Here is a 22,804-nt window from a genome sequence, read left to right as displayed (position 1 = left end):
CTCAAGGGACCGCGAAAACGTCCGGAAAATCGGGCAGTCCGGAAAAACGAATGCACGTGAAAACGCACATTTTTGGTAGGTATTTTTCGCTGACGGAGAGGGTCACAGCCGGAGTACAAGATTCCCATAGCAATTCAGCCAATGCATTGTTTAGGTGGCTCTGAAAAGAGCCGTTTATAAAAAAAAAATGACGTGGCCTACCTCATAGGTCAGCACTTGGGCGCAAAGAAGTCGCTTATTTTCTTTTGCACGGTCCACTTGCCCGCGATTATATCTGCCTCAATTTCAGTCAACGTCATGTTGCCGCTGTACACCAATGACAGTGTCATCAGTGCTCGCATCAACTCCGTGTTCGTTGGCTGTGTAGGAGCTGGCTCTTCGTTCTCGGTGTCGGCATCGGAATCCTCCGTAACTTAATGAATGATTTCGTCATCGGTCAACTCCGCACATAGCTCGAGGTCTTTGTCAGCGTCGGCGAAGCCCTCAAGGGTTATCTCGGCTGGAATCAACACGCCGCCAGCGCGCAGATCGTCGAAGGCAACGTCCGCGGATGGCAGTTCGTCATCGTGAGCCTACGAGGTGGCTTTGTGCGCTTCGAAGGCGCGGACAAAGACGAAGGAGCAGTCGGTGCCATTGCTGTAAACGGCGAATCCGCTAGACGAAAAGCGCAGCACGAAACAGCTAGGAATTCGGTGGATGATGAAGGTCGGGAAACGTGATCACTGAAGGTAGCGCGCAGCAGCAAACGATCAACCACAGACACGACCGCCAGAGCTGGCACAGCTGACAACAAAACACGTGAACGAACACAGTGAGGTTTGGCTTGGCTAAGCTACGGCTGGCAACGGATTGACACGTGCGGTTTCGAGGTTATGGCAACCGCGGCGCGGTGCGGCCATGAGTGCGGCGTTGCTGCTGATGCGCGGGTTCAAGGATATGAAAATGAAAACAACCAAAATGGCGGCGTCGGTGGTGACTTTGGGTCGGCGGTTAACAGTAAAAAGTCCGGGAAATCGGATGGCGAAGGCTATAAGCGTCCGGAATTTCGGACTTTTTAATACATTGACTCTACGGGGAACTTGACGGTGCCACAGATGAGTCCGGGAAATCAGGCATGTCCGGAATTTCGGGCGTCCGAGAAATCGGACGTCGACTGTACATGCTATCGCAGGGAAGGGTCCAAACGTGCTAACACGTGCCAAGAGTATATGCGCAAGCAAGGCCTTAGTTAAAAAACTTAACAGAAATTGCACCGATATCATCGGCAAAAGATAGCATGTATCTCTTTTTGTACGATTGTTATTTTTATGTTGTCTATGTTTTCTCCCTTTCCCTTCTGGTGGCGACACCTATATATTTGGTGTGCCGCCCATTAAAACCTTAGTTGAAAGTAGCGCTTGTCCCGTGTGCTTCGTTTGTGTAACGTGTCCTTCGCGCTTATAGAAAATATGGATCAGTACCAACTAGCCCGATCTCAGTGTCTTCTAAAAAATATGCACACTGGTGATTGGCGCTAAAGGCACGCATGCTTTGCTGCCATCTTGGTTTCCTGTTAAGATGCAGTATATTTTTTATCATTTATGATTCACAAATTCGTTGAATAGTGCTGAACTCTGCCTCCAGCCATGCTGACTTGGCGCCACACAAGGAGCGCAGAGGCACAATTAACCTTAATGTACAGATGGCGCACAAAGAAGTGTAGACTGTACAGTTGCCAATCGATGATCCAATGCCTTGCATAAGGCCGAACGTGCAACTTTATCACGAAGCCGCAAGAAAGTAAAATCGGACCGTACACGTGCAGTAACAACAATGTGCAGCATGCAGTCAGCGCACAAAAAAAAGCAAGGCAATGCAGTGGCCGCAATTGTAACCATATACGCTGGTGTTGGCTAAATGATGGCAAATGCTAGCTAGTCTTCGCTAAATGATGGCTAATGTGCTATCTCGTGTTGATGAATGACAGCCAACGTCGGCGAGTGGTAGCGAAAGTTGGCTATTGATGGCTAAATAAAGGTTAATGTTACCGACTGCTTTTTAATAAGGGCAACGGTCGGGTAGCATTCACTTAGGTAATGGTAAATGTCAACCGCTGTTGGGTAATACCGAGCAAATGATTGGTAATGGGTTTTCGTTTTGGCTAATGATGATTAGGTGATTCAATTATTAATAGTAGTCACTATCTGACACTTCCCCAGCAGGGAGTGTCTCCTGAATTTTTGGATGTACTATTACGTTTGTACTAATACCTGTTCATTGATGTCCCTTCATTTATTTAATGCGCGTTGGTTACCTAATTAATCAAGGAGGCTAGCAGGAAAAAAATTCGGCAAATCCCACGTACCGTGGGAGTCGATGTTATGCGAAGCATGTGGCGAGAAGGTGACTGTGGCGTAATTTGTTTACTGAGCGACACGTCACAAAATGACGCTAAATATTTGCATAAATTTTATACCCACACATATACGTTGAAGATCGGCATATGCGTTATATATACCAGTTGTTTACGGTTGGGTAACGCTGCCAACGGCAACATGGGTATTACCAACACCACAAGCGGTAAGTTGATATGTAGTGCTTATACTTGTCCCTTATGATGGAGAACGCACGCACGTTTCACGAACCCGTGTGCATGTGTGGAAGAAGTTCCTGACAGTTCTTGAACAAGGTCATCATCACCGTGATCAGTGAGCACCAGCAGCTGGTCATGATTTGTTATAGGATGCGGTCGTGATCGCGGTGACGAGGGGTCCATGTGTAGTGAAGTACGTGGTATAGTAGAGCTGTTGGAATTCGTGGATGCCTCGGTCATTTCGTCGACAAATTGTGAGTGGATAGAGCCGGCGACATGTCGGAACCTGAAGCCACCCTTCGCGTTGGTGAGGTATAGGCTGTCCAGGCTGGTAGGTCTGGATAGTGCTACGTAGACCAACATCAGTGGATGGCGCTTGTCGTATTCGTTGACTAGCTGGGCGTATGTGGCCTACGTTGCCTAGTCTACAAAGCGGCTGCCAACCAATCTGGCATCATCCTCGGTCAGCATGAGGCCATCGCCCAGCCTCGTAAGAAATGAAGAGGACACTGCGTCATTCTGGTGGACAAAGTGCACTTTACGGCGCGGTGATGTGGATATTATATGTAACTTTCTTCAATGTATTCCTCCGGGATCGAGCAATGCTTCAATATAGCTTGCTGAATCATTAGAATACAAATGTAGTGTTTATTAGAGTGCTGTAAAAGCGAAGCCAACACTGGAACCACCGACGTTAATCTGATCTGACGCTTGTATCGTAGGAGTACACATCGTAGGAGTATCATTGTAGTGCTCATTGCTTTCTTGTAAAATAGATAGCAAGCACCACAACCACAATAGACGTTGCACCGATATTAGCCTGCGTAGGCTGTTTTTCCAAACCAGTTTATAGACCTGGCGTGGCTCAGTGGTAGAATACCTGATTGCCACGCAGAATGCTTGAGTTCGATTCCTGCTGGGGTCCTAATTTTCATTCTTTCCATTCGGCAAGTCAACGCTGCCGATGTTGGTTTTTCTTAACGCTCTTGCATTTAAGTTACCAATGTCTGTTCTCGTCATTCCTGTGTAGATATAAACTGTCAATCACCTGTGGCGCATACCCGTACACCGCGGCCCGTGGCAAACGGGTATGTGCCACACGTGTCTAGTGGAAAGGGTTTGACGACGTACGCGACAGGATTTTCACATTATTCATGTCATGACCCGACAGTCATATTCGTCAAATCATGTTACCCTCCCATGCAAATTTTACCAAGTTAAGGACGCGATCATGAGAGCCCGCAGACATAGGCGGCTAGATAGACAGATACGTAAATTGAAACGCTCAAAGTGCCAAAGTTTCGCTAAGAAATGCTTCGCATTTAAAAAACATATCACACTTCCTAGAGGTCCCTGGTGTGCGCACACCCACATAGCAATATCAGGACGTTCATGGCGCGAGTGGTATATTGATGTACGAGCCGATTTCTCAAGCACTTTTTAATAAATAAACTTCGTTTTCCGCTACAGCCAAATAGCTGAAACGACACACTGAGAACGAGGTTCATTTAGTGGCATACCGTGCACTGCCGGGAGATTTTTAAGTGGTTCGGACCGCCCGGAAATTCACACGAGCCCCTGAATGTGCGCATGACGTGCGCTATCCATGCGCCGGTGCGTGGCTGTATTCTCTATGCGGAATTATATAAAAAACAAGAAAACCTACCAATGACATTCTCACTCTTCCAAAGACAAGCCTTGATGAATTGAATTCAGTTGAATTGAATTGAAAACTTTATTTGGTCGTGAGGAAAATGACGGGATCACGCACTCGGCCGGGTCCCACGTAGGGCCCATAAGGTGCCCGGCCGGCACAAGTTTTTACAGCAATAATTACTCTTAAATAGTATTTCTATAGCATTTTTCGTGATTATTTCTATAGAATCTTTCGTGATTTACAAGGGTGAGTGGCTCACGAGACAGTGCAATGGGAGACTGGGACAATCCCTAAGATAGCGCAATTGACAATGTGCCAATCTCTAAGATAGCACAGCTGCGGCAAGGCGGCTGTTATTCTGTCGTATTGAGATATCGCCGTGCAGGCACCAGGCCGCCTTGCAGACTCAGCTCTATTATGCCATTTCAGGTGTTCTCCAACAAATGTATAAGTTATAATGGCGCCTAACCTATACTGTTACGCACCACTGCCTCTCAAATATTGTTAGACATATTTTGCGAAGCCGTCTAGTACACAGTGTAGTGCTCGCCCTAGTCGTGCACATTTTCCCTCCCATCTTCGCCACGATCACGTAGCATGATATATTCGAACAGCGAGGGGGATGTTGAGGAGAGGAAGGTATTAGAAAGGGGCGATGCGCTGCCCTAAAATACGTGACTGCGTACGAAGACCTTGACTATATTACTACCTTGTTTAGGTCGTATCGGCTGCTACTTTTTGAGATATACGCGGAGCCGGCATGTGCCCGTACCACCTGGGCGGCCGCGGTGTCTACATGCGTTGTCCGTCTGCTCTGCTTAGTGGATGGAAAGATTTTGCGAAGCAGGGATCATGCGATTTCTCACAGGATATTGTATATTCCCTGCTTCATGCAGTGTTTCGCCCACCTATTCTCTTAGCCTTGACTGCAGATTGGCAGGGGAAGAAGAGAGCCGAAGGGTAACCTCCTAAAGAGGACTACCCACAACACCGAGAAATATGTCGGGCTATCTCCACATTAGAAAGTCCGGCGGGTGCCTGGCGCAACTGGGAAATGAATCCAGCACCTCCAGCAGCGGAGGCGGACGTCAACTGCTTTGCGAACGCTTGGTTTGATATCGGGTGCTTATTTCGAGAACGGTCGGGGCTTCTCCTTGGTAGTTTCTTTATATCTTTCACTCCCATTCCCCTGCACGACGCTTCGTCACGCTTTCTGATGAATTGCCGAAATAAACTGCTTTCGGAACCCCAATCTGCTAATCATGGCAGAAGGAGGGTTTTGTTTGGCTCTTTGCACATAACCACGATATACGGACTGGTCATTGTGCTCGAGCGGAGTACGTACGTACTCCCCTATTTCGAGTGTCCTTGATTTCTGAGGGTCACAGCTCATGCACGTGCGTGTGTGTGTATTCGTGTGCGTGCATGTGAGAGCATGCATGCTTAGGTACCACGCCGGCCAGTCGTTGAAATAGCGCATGAACCCAATATGCGGGAAAATCCAGGTGAGAGCGCCCGCTGCTTATCAAACGAAATCCCATTGATGCGACGACTTCAGCGACGAAGTTGTAGTGTTGGTTACATTGTACTGAAACTGGCGTGATGACAGCGGCATCTAATGCAGAGCACTATGTACTGTTGTACAAAGGGACGAAATATTATTGCGATAGCAATTATATGGACAGGCTCGACGGGTATTGGCCGTCGCCGTTGCCGTCATGTCCTTCCGGTATGAAGTCCATATTGTTAAGATCCCCTCGCGCATTGTATGTTGTACCGCAGGCAAAAGAGCGCGAGCGGGGGCGACGAACGCGGCCGAAGCAGAGATCAAACGAGCCGGCCCATTTCCGTCGCTCGGAGGGTGCATGCGATAACATCACCCCGCTCGAGAGGCCTGCTGTTGAAGCATACAGCAAACGCCCCGCCCGTCTTTAACGACCATGAAAAGGCACGAGGTGGAGGGTGAGGGGGGGGGGGGTTGTCGCGCGAGCAGCCACTTTGAACTCTGAATATAAGGGCGCGGTCGCGATCGCTGGCGTGCGCGCTATCTCGAAAGCCATGATAGCTGCCGGCTCGTATACCCTTCTACGTGCTGCGCTCTCAACGCGAAGTGACTCTGCGGAGAGCATCTCTCCCTGGAGCGGCCGTATTCTCTTACACCAGCGTTTTGCAGTTACGCGAGATCGGATACAAAACAGTTAGCTGACAGCCTCACTTCGAGTAACACTACAATTTGTTGCTATCGCATTCATTGCGTCGCCCTTGCGGTGAAACTGTGCTTTTGTTTGTGAAAATCTTGCATATTTTTTTTTCTTCCCACGTGTGTGAACGTTTGGCTATTTATTTTTGCTGTGCAGTGCTGGTAGTGCGTCACTCACATACATCCTGTCCCGGGTTCTTGCTATTTGCTGGTAGGTCGGGCAACAAACGAGACGTTCTAGATTTGCGCAAAGGAGCATTGATCAAGCGATTGGTCACGCGACGGCCGCTTGCGTCGATTGTCGCGTCACTCGGTTGGGTGGATTTAGCGCAGATAGAGTTTGGCCTTCAGTAATTTAAACCCCTACCATAGGTGCTTCCATAGAGTTTCATACAATAACCTAGAGAGGGTATACAATAACCTAGAGGGGAAACTGGCGCTGCGCTTGTTCGACCACGATAAGAATGATTGGAAGTACAGGCTTCGGATTGGATAGTGTTAGCTAGCGAACAGTCTACGGAGTTCCACCGTAAGAGCGAAGCAATGCATGCAATATCAACAAAGTTGAGTGTTATAAGAAGTAAGTCTGACAGCTAAATCTTTTGCATTGCTTCCTGCGTAACTCTACAAAACGTGGGTTTAAGCGAATACGGCCGCTCCAGGGAGCGAATGGTTTTTAGATGCCAAGCAATTTATGGCGTAGTTCAATCCGGTGGTGGTGCTGGTGGTGGTGTGCGGCGTGACCACCCTTACTGCTCATGCGCATACCCTGTCCACTCACCCTCTCCCCTCCCCTCTCGACTTCCGCATCCCCCTCTCCACTTCCCCTTTCCACTCTTCCTCTGAAACGCAGGCTAGACATGCCGAAAATCTCTCCTGCGCAACGCCGCGATGAGCACCAGCGCATGCGTGTCCCCTCCCCCTCTCTCTCCTCTCCTACGCTGCCCCCCTCTCGCACGCCTGCCGACAGCGTTCCCCGCTCGACCTGTGAGAATTAACGGCCAGGCTAGAGGGAAGACAAGACGCGCGTAGCGTTGCTCTTCGCGTTCCACGACGCGAGGTCGGTAGCATTCCCAAAGAACGCCAACGGAACGCGATCGTGCAAGCGCTCCGGCTTCGCATCGCCTCATGGTCCCCTTTAGCGGGAAATGGTGTAATATTAAAGACAATAGTCTTTCTTAATATACTTAAACGGAGATATTTTGGTCTGTCTTTCTGTCTCTCTGTCTTTCTGTTTGTCGGCACGTCACTCGATTCAACCACTCGGCCAAAGTTGAACCACTTGCCCAAGGGCCAGGCATCTTGAACGGCTCACTAGGTTCATACTTGTGTACATTGTCGATCAAAAAAGCAAACATTACGCATATCTGAGGCACAACATCACCAGGTAAGTATGAGGTGGTGTGTTTCTTTAATAGAAAATGCATACATACGTAATTCTAAAGACCCTAGTTTCTTAAGCTGCGCTGAAAATGCGACTGCGCGTTAAACTTAAATAACAAACTTAAACTTAAATATAACAGTGTCTCTGGTGGCATAAATGAAAGCATAGGCCGACTATCATGCTTGACCTGCAACGAACCCGAAAAATTTGATTCTGCCGGCACTAGGTGACCGATTCCCAAGAAACTCTTGTACTCGGGATGCAGAATTTGAAGCATCCGTTTACCCCGATGTGCATGCATGTACACATGTGATTACACACGTCGCGCATTGTGCTTTTCGAGCCTGGACCCATTTCGTGATAAATACGCATGTCATTAAGTTTCGTACTGTGAATACGGGTATTACGCGCTTGCTTGTTCCCCCCTTCCTGCAAGTACGAATGCGGTACCCCCCCCCCCCTTTTTTTACGCTTGAACATTGGTTCTTGGTTCATATGAGTACGTATGTGCATGTGTATGTATATCCGTATGTATCTATATGTGTGTGTGCATGTGCGGATATGTATATGTATATGTTTATCATGTCTCTTGATTGAAAGAAATATGTCATGTGCCCACACATTGCGCCTAACAGCAGCTGTCCTCAATCTTGTCCACCGGCGAGTCGTATCCTTCTTTTTGAGGAAGGGCTATGGTCATTGCCGCGAGCACCTGCAAGATGCCCGCGGAGACCGGTCGACTTCAAAAGCCGTACCGAACCCCCTTCTCTAAAAGGCGCATGGATGGGCAAACACTTAACTGCTTTTGATGCGCTTTTTGAAGGTAGCACTCTCAACAAAATAACGCGGGCTGCACGTTTACATCCGGCGTCCGTGAGCGTATTCTCCTTTCGTCCCGTAGTTGATGGGACTCCCCATTTAGCGTGGTAAGTGCGCTGGCATCTTTGTCATTTTTTTCTTCCTTTTTTTCCCCCTCCGCCTCTCGTTCCGAACCACACACGTAAGTTCGTTTCGCTGTTTCTTATTTATTTTGTGTATGTTCTGACCCCGCCTATACTCTACTCTTCACAGCGTGCAATGCTGTGTGTGTCACCTTGTATGCGTGTCGCTCTCTCCCTCGGATTTGTTTGCTGTTGTTTTTGTTCTGGCCCCTCCCATGTCATGGTCCAACGAATCACGATGGTCTATGTATTGATAAAATCTGTACTTAAACCCGTACGCCATGTACGAATGCATTCTTTGATAAAGGCCGGTCCCCGGCCGAAAGCTGAGAATAAATGTTATGTTTTTCAATGTGACTAGTCTTCTTTCATATAAATAAACCAATAGCCAGGAACATTCTTTCGAAACCTTATATATATATATATATATATATATATATATATATATATATATATCTATATATATATATATATTATATATATATATATATATATATATATATATATATATATATATTAGGGGTGTGCAAATATCAAATTTTTCGAATGTCGAATCGAATATCGAATATCAAAGGAAAAATGCCTCCACAGTAACGATATTTTATTTAACATGTAGCTATTTGAAGAAAAAAAAACAATAACAGCCTGACTGGCGACACAACATACACTGCTATCTCCAGAACACAATGTCCAGGCTAGCACAATGCACATCACAACACAAGCAAATATCACGGCACAATGAAAGTAATGACTACTTGTTATCACGAAGAAATATGAGTTGCTCCACATGATCAGACAGCAGGCGCTCCCTTGTGACAGAGACAACCCCCCCTTCCCCTCCCTGCCTCTGAAAAGGCACGCTCGCTTAGAACAGAAGTGGCTGGTATAGGGAGTTACATGGGGCAAAGCTTTGCCAGACTGGGGTATCTGAAGGTGCCTACAGTCCGCCACCAGTCACGTGGGTCACTGTCTTTCTTCGGAAGTGGTCCCGCATAGTGAACGAGTGGTAGTGCGGCACGTTACGGCTGCATAATATTGAAAATGTACGGTTACATGATCGCCAACAGCGCTGCACGTCGGAGATGCACCAGCAATAAATCATACGTATTGGGGCGCTCGTCGCAGGCAGATATCGTGCCTCCGTGTATTTACGATGTTTATCGCTCCTCTCGGCAACGTTTTTAGCGATACGAACGCAGCAGAAATGTGGAAGACGAGTTATTTTATGCGTGATAATCGAATCGCACATTCGAATTTTTCGAATATTAGAAGTTATCGAATATTCGAAACGTTTCGAATACACGATTTTCGAATGTAATATTCGACGAATACTCGAAACTTTCGAATATTCGCACACCCCTAATACATTTTATATATATATATATATATATATATATATATATATATATATATATATTATATATATATATATATATAATATATATATATATATACTTTGGGTATGAAGATCGATGGGTCCGGTACGATAGATGGGTGAAAAGGAGGACTCCCGTACGAAATGTAGTTTTATTAAAGGACCCCTGACACCTAAATTGAAACCTCGATATGTTTGTGTTGTTTGATTTTTCCTGTATACGGGTGCACATCTGACCGATTATTAGCGACGAACGTTGCTTTAAGATATCTTAATTTGATTTTAAAGTAAGCATGGGTGCTCACTTGAGTGGCTGCACCTTGCGACATCCTGGTATGACGTAGATAGAGGCCCCGCGTGACGTTCCACGAGTAAAGCGAGTATTGTGGACGTCACAGAAGGTTTGCGGGGCGCACGTGCACAATACGACGACTGGCACCTGGCGAGGCCTATTGTTCCGCACCCCTCTCTCTCTGTTGTCGGGCTGCTCTCGAGGTAGTTTTCGTGAGGGGTCACGCGCTTAACAGGTTTAAGCTATACCGAGGCACCGCGCTTTCAACGTCACCACTGCTTGAGTGCACGTGGTTTTTGACGCTCCGCCGCACGGGTCGCTAGTTTCTTGTGGTTTTTAGGCGGGCGTTTTGAAGTGACGCTAAAATGGTCACAATTAACTACGCTAGAATTAGTTATACGATACGCTAGATCATTTACGATTTAACTTAGGGATTACCAGACCCAAAGCTACAAATTACAGTAAAAAGGTCACCAACAAAAATTTTGCTGTCAGGGGTCCTTTAACGTTTCGGCTGGTGGTCCAGAATTCGTCAGCATGAATATACTGCCCGTGACAGACACTATTTATAAGTCTGTGGCTACACATCGTGGTTCAGAATAACAATGCAACAGGTGAATAACATGTACAACACAGTCAAACGTGCTACGCTTCGAGAGCAACAGACAGGTGATGGGCGCGCGACACTGTGAATAACAATAGGAACAGGTGCCACAGGTGCAACTATGCCGCACATCGAGCGCAAAACAGGTGCGACTGTGGCGCACATCGAGCGCAAAACAGGTGCAACACAATCAAACGTGCCACTCATCGGGAGCAACAGACACGACACGACACTGTGAATAACAATAGGATCAGGCAACGACACGGCACTATGAATAACAACAGGATCAGGCAACGAGTGCAACGATGCTGCACATCGAGTACAACAGGTGCAACACAATCAAACGTGCCATGCAGCAACAGATACGATCCGACACTGTGAATAACAATAGGAACAGGTGCCACAGGTGCAACGGTGCCGCACGTCGAGTGCAGCAGGTGCAACACAATCAAACTTCCACGCAGCAACAATAGGAACAGGTGCCACAGGTGCAACGGTGCCGCACATCGAGTGCAGCAGGTGCAACACAATCAAACGTGCCACGCAGCAACAGATACGACCCGACACTGTGAATAACAATAGGAACGTGCTGCGCGAGGACCGCAAGAGGTGGGCGTATGGTGAACACAATATTGTGAATAACAATAGGAGCGTGCTGCGCATTGAGAACAACAAGTGATGGGCGCATGGTGAAAACAACGCTGCGAATAACAATAGGCACGTGCTGCGTATTGAGAACAACAAGTTATGGGCGCATGTTGAACACCAGACTGCGAATAACAATAGGAATGTGCTGCGCATGGTGAATACAATACTGTTGATAGGCAAGCGGAATAGGAACAAAGGCGAGTTTGTGCCAGCAATGAGGTGTACACTGTATACTAGGCAAGTACGCTAGCCAACCTACCCGCGTTCTCGTTTAAGCCGCAAGAAACCGTGTTGAACTTGTGAATTAAAAATGACTCGCGCATTTCGCGCTTATAATGTGACGTGAATTCTGAGTCCAATATAGTCGCCGTAAATAATTCAAAGGTGTGCCCGGTGCTGACGACGTGTCTAGATATTGGCAAATGAAGCATGGAGTGCACATGCGCTTTGTGGTTGCTGAAACGGTAGCGAAATGCATTTTCGGTTTGACCGATATACTGCAACTTGCAGATGGAGCACTCAAGCAAATAAACCACATTATCTGTCTCACACGAAAAATCGCCACGAATTTTCAGGCTAAAACCATTGGCGGTGCTTTTAGCCACAGTGGTGGTCGTCATCATAGTGCATACTTTGCATCGAGGTTTGTGACATGGATGGCAACCAGCGTGTGGAATGTAGTTGTTTCGAACTTTGGAGGACGTGAGGATATCCTGGATATTACTTCAACGTCGATACACGGCACGGGGGGAGGGGGGGGGGGGGGGCTCGGGAAAAACTTTCTTTAAATGCTCGCTCTGAGTCAGCATGTTGTAATGTTTCCTCAGAATAGCTGCTACATTGGGCGCTGAGGCGCTATGCGTGAGTACAATGTTAGCGCTATTGAGGCTACGGGGACGTCTCTCTGCGTTGATAAGCGTTTTACGGTCAAGCTTGTCTGTGCGTGCCACAGCGTCATCAATAATCTGAGCGGGGTACTTGTGTTTTAGAAGGGAGACACGAAGTTTATCGCAGGTGGCACTGAAGTCTGCCTGCTCTGAACAAATGCGTTTAAAACGGACTGCTTGACTGTATGTTACGGTATGTTGCTGCATGGTACGTTTGATTGTGTTGCACCTGTTGTACTCGATGTGCAGCATCGTTGCACTCGTTGCCTGATCCTATTGTTATTCATAGTGTCGTGTCGTTGCCTGATCCTCGTTGCCTGATCCTATTGTTATTCACAGTGTCGTGTCGTGTCTGTTGCTCCCGATGAGTGGCACGTTTGACTGCGTTGCACCTGTTTTGCGCTCGATGTGCGGCATAGTTGCACCTGTACTCCCGATGAGTGGCACGTCTGTTTTGCGTTCGATGTGCGGCATAGTTGCACCTGTACTCCCGATGAGTGGCACGTTTGATTGTGGTGCACCTGTTTTGCGCTCGATGTGCGGCATAGTTGCACCTGTGGCACCTGTTCCTATTGTTATTCACAGTGTCGTGCGCCCATCATCTGCCTGTTGCTCTCGAAGCGTAGCACGTTTGACTGCGTTGTACATGTTATTCACCTGTCAGTTCTACTCTTCACCCAACTTCACCGAATGCAACGGTCCGGAGGCTTCACAGAAGCAGCGACAATCTTTGTTTTCGTTTAGCTGTGTGTCTCTAACGAACACACCGCAAACGCAAGTACGTCGTTTACACTTAGTTTTCAGCGTTTGGAGACCGTCATGTTATGTCTCTGCTGTCCATCACGAATTCGAGGCGCGATGGCATCTAGTTATACAACTGGGCAAAAATTCACTTACCGACGTTGCAAGTATCCACACACCTGATCATCGTATCGAATACACCGTTGTACATACATCCATTCCAATAGAAGCGTACGCACTCTCCAGCGGTTCTGTTGAAGAAATATCTTACGATTCTCGCTCCGCCGCAGTGTCTCTCACTCTCAATAACTGGTTCGTCGCATTCTCTGCCATCGAACCACCCTCGATATGGCTTTGCAAAGGCTGCAATATTAAGAAACCGCTGGGAGTAGGTATCATAGACGTTGCGACTATGATTACGAGAGAATATATATATATATATATATATATATATATATATATATATATATATATAATATATATATATATATATATATATATATATATATATATATATTCCAGTGGTTTGTAAATTTTGCAAATGACGGACCAACGTACGAAAATGTTCATATCTTCAGAGGTTTTGCCCAGGGCCCGGCCTTCGTCAGGCAATACTACACATAGGCAGAAGTGCCCTTTTTATAAATATGAGTACGACAGGGGGCCCCGAAAAGTACGCAGCTATTATCATGATAGCTATATCAGAGAACATGTAACTGGCGATAAACATAGGCACTGCTGAGGCCCGTGTACTTCGGTTTAGGAGCACGTTAAAAAACCCCAGATTGTCACAATTTCCAGAGCCCTCCACTACGGCGTCCCTAATAATCATATCGCGGTTTTGGGGCGTTAAAGCCCAGCAATTATTATTAATTATTAAACATAGCCACTCGTGAGATACGGTTATAAAATGACTCCATTAAAAATTTCACCTTCTCTCACTAAAAGGAACCATGTGGGGATGCGAAGGAGCGCATGGGTCGACTTAAAGTTCCGTTCATCACGGGTACCTTGCCCGATGTTAACACGTCCTTGCATGTGGAGCACACCATGAATTCACTGTAGTTGCTGTTGCTGTTACTCGTACTCTTGTTGGAGCACGCCACGCGGGTTCATCCCGCGTCTGCAGAATGTCGTTGCCCGACGCCATCACGTGATTGCTGAGAGAGTGTAAGGGGGAGAGGCCACAGCGTCTTACCCAGCCCCTTACACAGGCCCGAACGCGCTAGCGCGCGCCAGCGCGTTCTGACTAGGATACAGCGTGTTGGTTCATCACGCGTCTGCAGAATCTCGTTCGCCGACGCCATCACATGATCGCTGAGAGAGTGTAAGGGCTAGAGGCCACAGCATCTTACTCAGCCCCTTACACAGGCCCGAACGCGCTAGCGCGCGCCAGCACACGTGGTTTTGGCTGGGTTACGCCAAGCTGGGACAGCATACGGCAGCCCGGGCCCCTAAAGTGCTCTGCAGGTATCATCATCAAGGCGGTCAAAGAACAAGACGAAGAAGCCTTCTCCTTGGGGCGAGTGCGCGCTCAATATGTTACAGATGGCTATGCTAGGTGGTAGAAAGCGGACGGTCGCCAATGGAACTACGGACACTGCCCAGCGCAAAACCTGCTTCGCATCTAAAATTGCGAACTAGGCATAGCCTACAGCTACAGGGAGGAGTAGGCGCCGGAATAGGCTCACTTGTGGAAGCTGGAGCTAACGTAATTTAGGAATAAATAAAAATAGCGCTGCAAATACACTATCACAGCGAGGTGCTTCAGAGCATGTCAAAAAGCTAACACAAGCTGGTGTAAAATAACAATACTAAATGAGAAGTTAGTAGCGTGTGCTGTCGGGCTAGTTATTACATTGCTGAGGTTGGATTGAACTACCCAATTGCCCGGACAGCGACAAAGAACACAGGACGCGGACAAGAGTACACTTGCAACTAACTTTTATTCTTCCAAGAGCTCTGATTCACAACTCTGAAGTATGCGCAGCATACCAAAGAAAGTAAAATAGCATGATTTGGAGGAACACCACATAATTAGGACCCGCTCAACAAGAATGCTATACTCATTCTGAGAAATGGTCATGGAAGGAACGCTCATAGATCGATCACGAAATTTCAGTACATAGACAGCCTCAGCCAGTTCCTGAGTCCCTTGTCCTTACTTTTCCGCAAAGTGCATTCGTTGTCCAACAATGGTTGACACGTGCATTCTGTGCACTTATACGGCAGATGAAATCCTGTCCCATTTTTTATAGCCAAGGGGTGCTCTGCTAAGCGGTCAATAATAGAGACGCCAGTTTCACCGATTTACATCTTGCCGCAGCTCAGCGGAATTTCGTACAAAACACTAGTTGAACGTTTGATGACACGCGTTTTCTTTGTGTGTTGTCTAACACGAAAGTGTTTTATGCTGGGGTCCACCAAGATTTCAGTGACATGTTTCCGTCACAGCGTTGACGTTGATAAAATGGACGCGCACGGATGTGAAAGAAAAAACACGTTAAGAAAAAGTTCCCCCGCGTTAATCGAACCTACGACTTCTTCGACGCGACGATAACAGCGCGGCGCTTTACCGACAATGCTTCGGACGCAGATGCACACCACACAACAAACGCACCTTATCACACATTCTTCATCGCACGGTGTTTCCTGTTGGTAGAGCTAGGCGGGGCTAAAGCTCCTTGATTTGTAAAGTAGCGGCACTCTGCTCCGCATGCGCGTTTTCCTCCTCAATTTTCCTCACATTTTTCCCCTTCCCTGGCTGGCGCGATGAGCAGGGCACGCTGAACCCTCCACTGGCTCGCTGCAGTCGCCGCGTTTGTACGCCCGACACTTAGTCCAATCAGGCCGTAGATAACGCGTTTTATAGTTGCACATTACAGGTTGAATATTGAAGTCGTTATTAGAACTACCGAGTACCCCACATATGTGAACAGTTTGCCCTAGGAGTACCAGTGCTTTGTAGAGTGGGCCTCAATATTCTCCACGAATGCTGCCCGTTTGACTCCCCTGAAATGAAAAGTGTAGTAGGAAAAGTGTAGTAGCAAAGATGAAAAGTGTCACTCAATAACTGATCCCGTTAATGGGCAGGCATTCGTTGCGCAGATTCCAAGGGCTGATTTATCGGCCCACCGAAACGCACCACGAAAGCACACAAAGTTTAAATGTAGGTCCTGTTAGTGCGCCAACAAATGCCGGTTGTGGTCCAAAGCAAGAGTTAGAGCCAAGAGTTGACAACACAAACAAAATATATTCTCAGTTAAGGCAGTACAAGCATCACGCAAACATCCACACCCGGCAGGTATCAATTACAACTCACAACATCGCTTAGTGATGTTTAAAACAACGGGAACAAACTTACCGTGCTACAAATGCACTCTCATCCAATAGAAACTACCCATGAACATTTAAAGCCTTGAATATTCACCAAACGTGTGCAGCCCACAATTCTTCGAACGTTTCTCGAATATTTCTCTTCCAGGAAACACTCAAACGAACTCCAGCTCTGGTCACCGTCATTCGGCGACACTCTTCTAAACAGTGCTCCCACGGTGGCATCACTAGATCATCCAAGATCGACTGACCGCACGACATACGACTTCTTCGCATAACTTCTTCGCCATAACTTCGCTAGTGACTAACGGCTTTCCCGTTACCTCTCCCTTTTCCCTCTCCCGCTCCCCCTCTCTCCTTTGCCTCTCTCCCCGTCCCTTTCCACCCCCCCTCTGAAATGCGGGCTCTACATGCCGAAACGCTGCTTCGCATCGCCTCATGGTCCCCTTTTAGCGGGAGATGGTCTGATTTTTTCTCAGGTTCGGGCCAGGCCCGGGTCTCACTTTGAGTCGCCGGGCCGCGCTCAGGCGGGTAAATTTGAGCGAATCCCGGGCCCGGGCCGGGCCCTGGCTGAGAATCTCGGCCCGTGCAGTGCTCTACTAGGGCCGCCATATACACCTTTAAGGCACTTGCACCAAGGTTAAGGTTTACTCACGAGCTTCCTACTACTGACAAATTGCAATTTTTAGATATTGTTCTCACGATTAACGAAGATACAGTCATACATCCAACCATGTCTGTTGGATGTATCACCTTCGTGCTCAAAAAGAATGTTTCCAATTTCCCTCCGCCCGTTCAAAAATTTAAGAGGGCGATAGCTGCTGCTGTATTGCAGATGGGGCAAACTAGGTCCTTTCTCCAAGCCATTCAAAAAGGCTTCGTGCTACAAATTTCTAGGCTTTCTTCAGTGGGTTTCACTTCGTTGATTTAGTATCTGTTTACTGAAGACGGTTCGGTATGAAGGGTAGGATGCTTTCCAAGGAAGCGGTAAGAAGATGTCGCCAGTCGTCATTTCCTACATAGACAGAGTTGCTCATTATTTGAAAAATGTGGCTTCTAGTTATAATGCACCGGTAGTGTTTTAGGCTCATGGAAAACTTTCTCGTATTTGTGCTCTCGTGACGTCTACCAAGGCTCTTTCATGTGAAAAGCAACACACGAAGGAAACGCGTTTGATAGAATGTTGAACTTGTGTTGTGTAAAAAATTCCGCTCAGTTGCGGCAAGATATGCATCGGCCGAACTAGCCGGTGTATTAGTGACCGCTTACCAGAGCACGCCGTGTCTGTCAAAAATGGGACGGGATCTCTTTTGCCGTATCATGAGGGAATGCGCCCGTGAACCATTGCAGGAAAACGCATGCACTTTGTAGAAAAGGAGGCTCGGAATCTGTCTGAAGCTATGCATATAGAGCAATTTGGTGATGTATGTATGAGCGCTCCTTACGTGACCATTTATCAGAATGAATGTAGCTTTCTTTTACAGCGAAAGCTGTTATGAGATCATTTCAACGGCCGTTTTTGGCGCTGTAGTTGTCCGCCGCCGCCGCCGCCGCCGGTGTCCGTAACCACTATCGCTCGAAACAAGAAAAAAAAAACGAATTCAGAAAAAAATTCCAGGATGGAACGGGGTTCGAACCTGGGCCCTCTGCGTGGGAGCCCAGTGTTGTACCTCTGAGCCATGCCGGTGCTTGAAACTGCCTTGCAAAAATACGCTATACAGGGTTCATGTCCCGAAGGAACCACATTAACATATGTAATTTAGTGTGGTGGAAGAGTAAAGTAACAACCACGCATCACAGAACGCGAATTTTGTAACCAGGCGTCACACAATGCGAATTGCGCAACGAGTGGGCTGTTGGATGCTTCCAATCCATTAGAAAGGGCTCTGCAATAATTCTTCATCGTCATCAGGCACAACACCAACAAAGTGCGCATAATGCCCTATATGTTTTTAGCGGGTACTACGGCTCTCCGTTGAATGACGAAAAATGGCATGGTGGCTGCTTCCCTACTTTACAGAAATTATGATGATTTATAGCGTAGTGGGTTCGTCGCAAGTGCACTTGCATTGGTTGCCAAGGAAGCCCATAAGCCCATGGTCCATTTCCTCAGGGTCTCAATAAAGTTCTTCCCCCTCTCTCATTCTCTCTTTCTCACGTCAACGTATGTTATATTGCATTGTGGGAAATATAAATAGCGACCGGGCGTCACACAATGCGTATTACATAACTGGTGAGTTGCTTACAGCTTCCAACCCATTACAAAGGGCTGATTGACGATGAAATTCTTCATCGTCAACAGTCGTCACGTAAACAAAGTGCACATAATGCCTTACAGATGTGTAGCTGGAACCTCGCTTCTGCGCAGAATGACGAATAATGGCGTTGTAGGTGCTTCTAAACTTCACAAATATTGTGATTTATGGCGTAGTGGGTACCTTGCTAGTGTACTTGTATTAGTAGCCCCAATAGAGTTTAGAACGGGCTCTAGAAATGCCGCTCTTATATGTCACTGAAGTCTTGGTGGACCCCGGCATAAAACACTGTTGTGTTAAAATGAAATGCGCATTCACGTAGCCGCCGTTATGTATTTGTCGGTAGCTCAGTGGGCGGAACGCCCGCCAGCCATCGTCGCGGACCGAGAGGTCATGAGTTCGACTTCTGTCAACGGAACTTTTTCTTATAGTTTTTTTCGTTGCCATTTGATGGCGTTCATTTCGCTGGCGTATTTTCGTGACAGAAATACGTCAAGAAAGTCTCGGCGGATCCCGGCACAAAACACTTTCGTCTTAAAAATAAAATTAACGAGCAGGCATATGGGTCAATTATTTGAATATAGTACTACCCATGATGTGGTGATCTGGAATCGGATGAGATTGGATAAACTTTCTTTGGGTCTTTCAACTCACAGATCACTGTGCCGCGGGCCGCTCCCACGTGGGGACAGATGCCGAGCACCTCAGCCGCTTTGCGGGCTTTGTGGACAGCCCAGCGTTGTTCTGCCAAGGACGGGCTGTCAATTGCCTCCTCCCACGTGGTAGGGATATTGTTAGGCAAATGAGCGAGTTTGGTTCAGTGCCAGAGCGTGTGATCTAGTTGAGTAATTTCCGCACAATCTGGGCAAAGATTACTTGAACATATTTCAGGGTTAATGAGGTTCAACATATTCAAGCTATAATACGCCTTGGTTTGCAATAGCCTTAATTTACTTAATTTAAGTAATTGGGGCCTAATGAGACTCTTGTGAGGTGGAGGGAAAATCCCTCTGTGTAGATATAAGTGCTTATTGAGCTCGTAATGTGGTGCGGGAATTTCCCAGTTATCCGCTTCACCATTAAAACGCACGCCCGGGGAGGCGCGGTTGGTGAGGCGTCGCGCCGCCTCGTGGACTGCTTTATTGAGACTGGGAGGGGTGCCTGAATTGTCCAAGGTGAGCTGGGAACCAACTCAGCAGGTAATACGTGATTTGCTAGCCTTGTAGAAGTCTTAGTGTTTCGTCTGACACCATGCCCTTTGCGAGAGCTCGTAGTGCTTCCCTTGAATCACTGTAGATGTTTCCGATATCTTCCTTCGTGAGTGCTTTCGCAACAGCAACTTGGTCCGCTACGATTGCGTCGTTAGTTCTGACCGTCGCTGCGTTGATGACCCGGCCAGCCCTATCGACCACCATGGGCACAAAGGCTTGCCGATAGGCGTGGGAAGCTGCGTCGACAAAAGCAACCCCTCTTTGCTCGTTTGACACCTGAAAAAGCATGGTCTTGGCCCTAAGTAGTCTTCTTCCAAAGTCGCGCTCTGGATGCATGTGTCTTTGTATAAAAGATACAGCGATGTTTTCCCTGTTTTTGTAGGGGATATTGAATTTGTATGTAATCTCCAATAGTGTATTGGTCCATTTCCTGCCGAGTCTTTATTCCCGCTTTGTTGTAGATATCCTCGCTAAAGGCGCTCTATCTTGTGTTTCTGATATTTCTTCGAGCGAGTTTGGATACCAAGCTCTACTAGACACTCGGTGCTGGTGTAGACGGGTATGCCCAGGACGCTCTTAGTAACATTGCTGAGGAGTGCACTGAGTTTGTCGGATTCCTCTCTGTACCAGTTGCGCATTGCTGCCTCACGCACGAAGTGTGAAAGGACTAACTCATACATAAGCCTTATGAAGTTGTCTTCCTTGAGCTCATGCCTATTGTAGGTCACTCTGCGTATAAGGGGTTTAAATGAATCACCATCGTGGTTACGAAGCGCCTAGTTTGATGCGCCATCCGGGCCGAGGACGGATCTGCCGTTAAGATCGCGCAAGGTTCTTCGCATCTCCTCGAAGTTAAAGTAGCCTTCGAGATCTGGATTGAACTTGGATTGACTCGTTTTGGTGTTGATTTCGTTGAGGATTTGTTTAACATAATCCATCTCTTGCCGTCGCGCATATGTCCGTAAACTGAGTTGCAGATTTTGTCCCCATGCTGCTTAGATAGTGTGCGATAATGTTCCTCTACTGATTTAAAAAAAAATACGATAGTCTTTCTCGTGATACTTCAACGCAGAAATTTTCGTGTGTCTTTCTGGCTGTCTGTCTTTCACGATTCAGCCACCCGACCAAAGTTTAAGCACATGATGAACGCCCAGCCACCTTGATCTGGTAGCTGCTTTCACACTTGTGAACATTGTCGATCAAAAAATTACACCATCTTCCCGAGGGGAACCATGGGGTGATGCGGAGCATCGCGGATTGTTATTAACGGTGTTATTAACACTTTGGTCCGATGAGTTTCGTTCTGGATGTTTCCAATCCGTGTGAGGTTGTCAAACCAAAGTCTGTCACACACCTTGCAACTCTTTTCGAAGCTCCAGTCCAGGAAGTCACGTTTGAAGCGAGCGTCGGGCTGCGCGTGCTGCTTAGCTCGAGCCGCCGCTTTCGCGGCGCGCTCGCGGTCGCGTGCAGCATCGGGAGCAGCCTCTCGTTGTTGACGTTTAACACGTGGCTTCCCGGTCTCGAAGGTCGGGTTCCGCCGCTCGCTTCGTAGGTTTACGTTGAACTTCAAGGTCCCGAACATCAGGTTCTGCTGCTCGACGTTCACAAACCGACGCTGCTTCACGTGCTCAAAGCTCAGGATCCGCTGCTCAACGTTGACGCTTCGAAGCTGCTTCGCGCTGACGAAGTTCAGGGTCCGCCGCTCGCTTCAAACGTTTGCGTTCAGCGTCGCGTGCCCTTCGCTTCGCAGCTTTGTCTTGAGCGGACGTAACGTTGCTAGTGTTTGGGCTGATGCTGTCAAGTGCTTGCGTCAACCCACTCACTGACGGGACTGCTGCTTCCATCACACTTCATCGGAAGCATCAACGGAGTCAAGCGGAGTCAACCAAAGCAAGCGCTGCACTGAACGCGCGCAGCGCTCTACCCGCTTAAAGGAGGAGAGTAGCGCAAGCGCCGCGAGAGCAGATGTGACAACGCAGGAGAAGCGCAGGCTGGTGGTAGGAGAGAAGTGGAGAGAGTAACGCACAGCTGTTGGAGAGAGGGAAGGAGGAGAGTTTCGCATGCATAGTGTGAGTACGGATGCCGACGCCGCGGGGCATAGACCCGAGCAAGAAATGCTGCGCATCTAAAAGCAAATATTACACATATCTGAGGCGCAACACTACAACGTAAGATGGTGTGTTCCTTTAATAGAAAATATATAGATACGTAATTCTAAACACCCTAGTGTTTCTTAGGCTGCGCTGAAAAGGCGACGTTATGCACGAAAAAGCCCGCTGCCGACGATATGGTGCTGTCACCTGGCAGTGGCCCTGGGAACAGCATCACGGGTGGCCGCGGATGAGACCAGGACTCATGTAGTACGGCCGGCAGAAGACTAACGTCTTTCGACAACATTTGCAGGGCGAAGCACGCAGATACGCGGTCAATTCTTCATCTCTGCTTTCGTCTTGCTAAACGTTCGGTTCAGTCGCTGACCAGTCGCCGAAGATGAGCAAGACGGCTGTCTGTTCCATCAACCTGAAGATCCGTGGTAATGGTCGAAGAGACGGATTTGATATCATAATTAATCTGCTAGACCCACTGTTCCAAGCTTGGTCTATGACTACGTTGCTCCCTTTCCGTCCTTTACTTGTTCAACCTATCAGAGTCTGTAGAGTAGAATTCTCTCTGCTTCTAACGCTAAATGGGGAATGTGGTA

General features: G+C 47.7%; 1 protein-coding gene across 4 annotated transcripts in view; it reads right to left on the bottom strand.

Annotated features, from left to right (window-relative positions):
- LOC119373212 (papilin) overlaps positions 1–22,804 on the bottom strand; it is a 142,571-nt gene that overhangs the window by 82,731 nt on the left and 37,036 nt on the right. For 3 of the 4 annotated variants that reach the window (XM_037643220.1, XM_037643218.1, XM_037643219.1), the window contains exon 2: positions 13,458–13,664. The exons of the other annotated variant lie outside the window; for it this stretch is intronic. In XM_037643220.1, the coding sequence (XP_037499148.1) occupies positions 13,458–13,512 (55 nt within the window). In that variant the 5' untranslated portion in view covers positions 13,513–13,664. The remainder of the gene's footprint in view (positions 1–13,457; positions 13,665–22,804) is intronic. 4 annotated transcript variants of the gene reach the window in all.

This window comes from Rhipicephalus sanguineus, chromosome 11 (assembly GCF_013339695.2).
Source record: "Rhipicephalus sanguineus isolate Rsan-2018 chromosome 11, BIME_Rsan_1.4, whole genome shotgun sequence".
Lineage (NCBI taxonomy): Eukaryota > Metazoa > Arthropoda > Arachnida > Ixodida > Ixodidae > Rhipicephalus > Rhipicephalus sanguineus.
The sequence above is the reverse complement of the archived record's forward strand: the minus strand, read 5'-3'. Positions and strand labels throughout refer to the sequence as shown.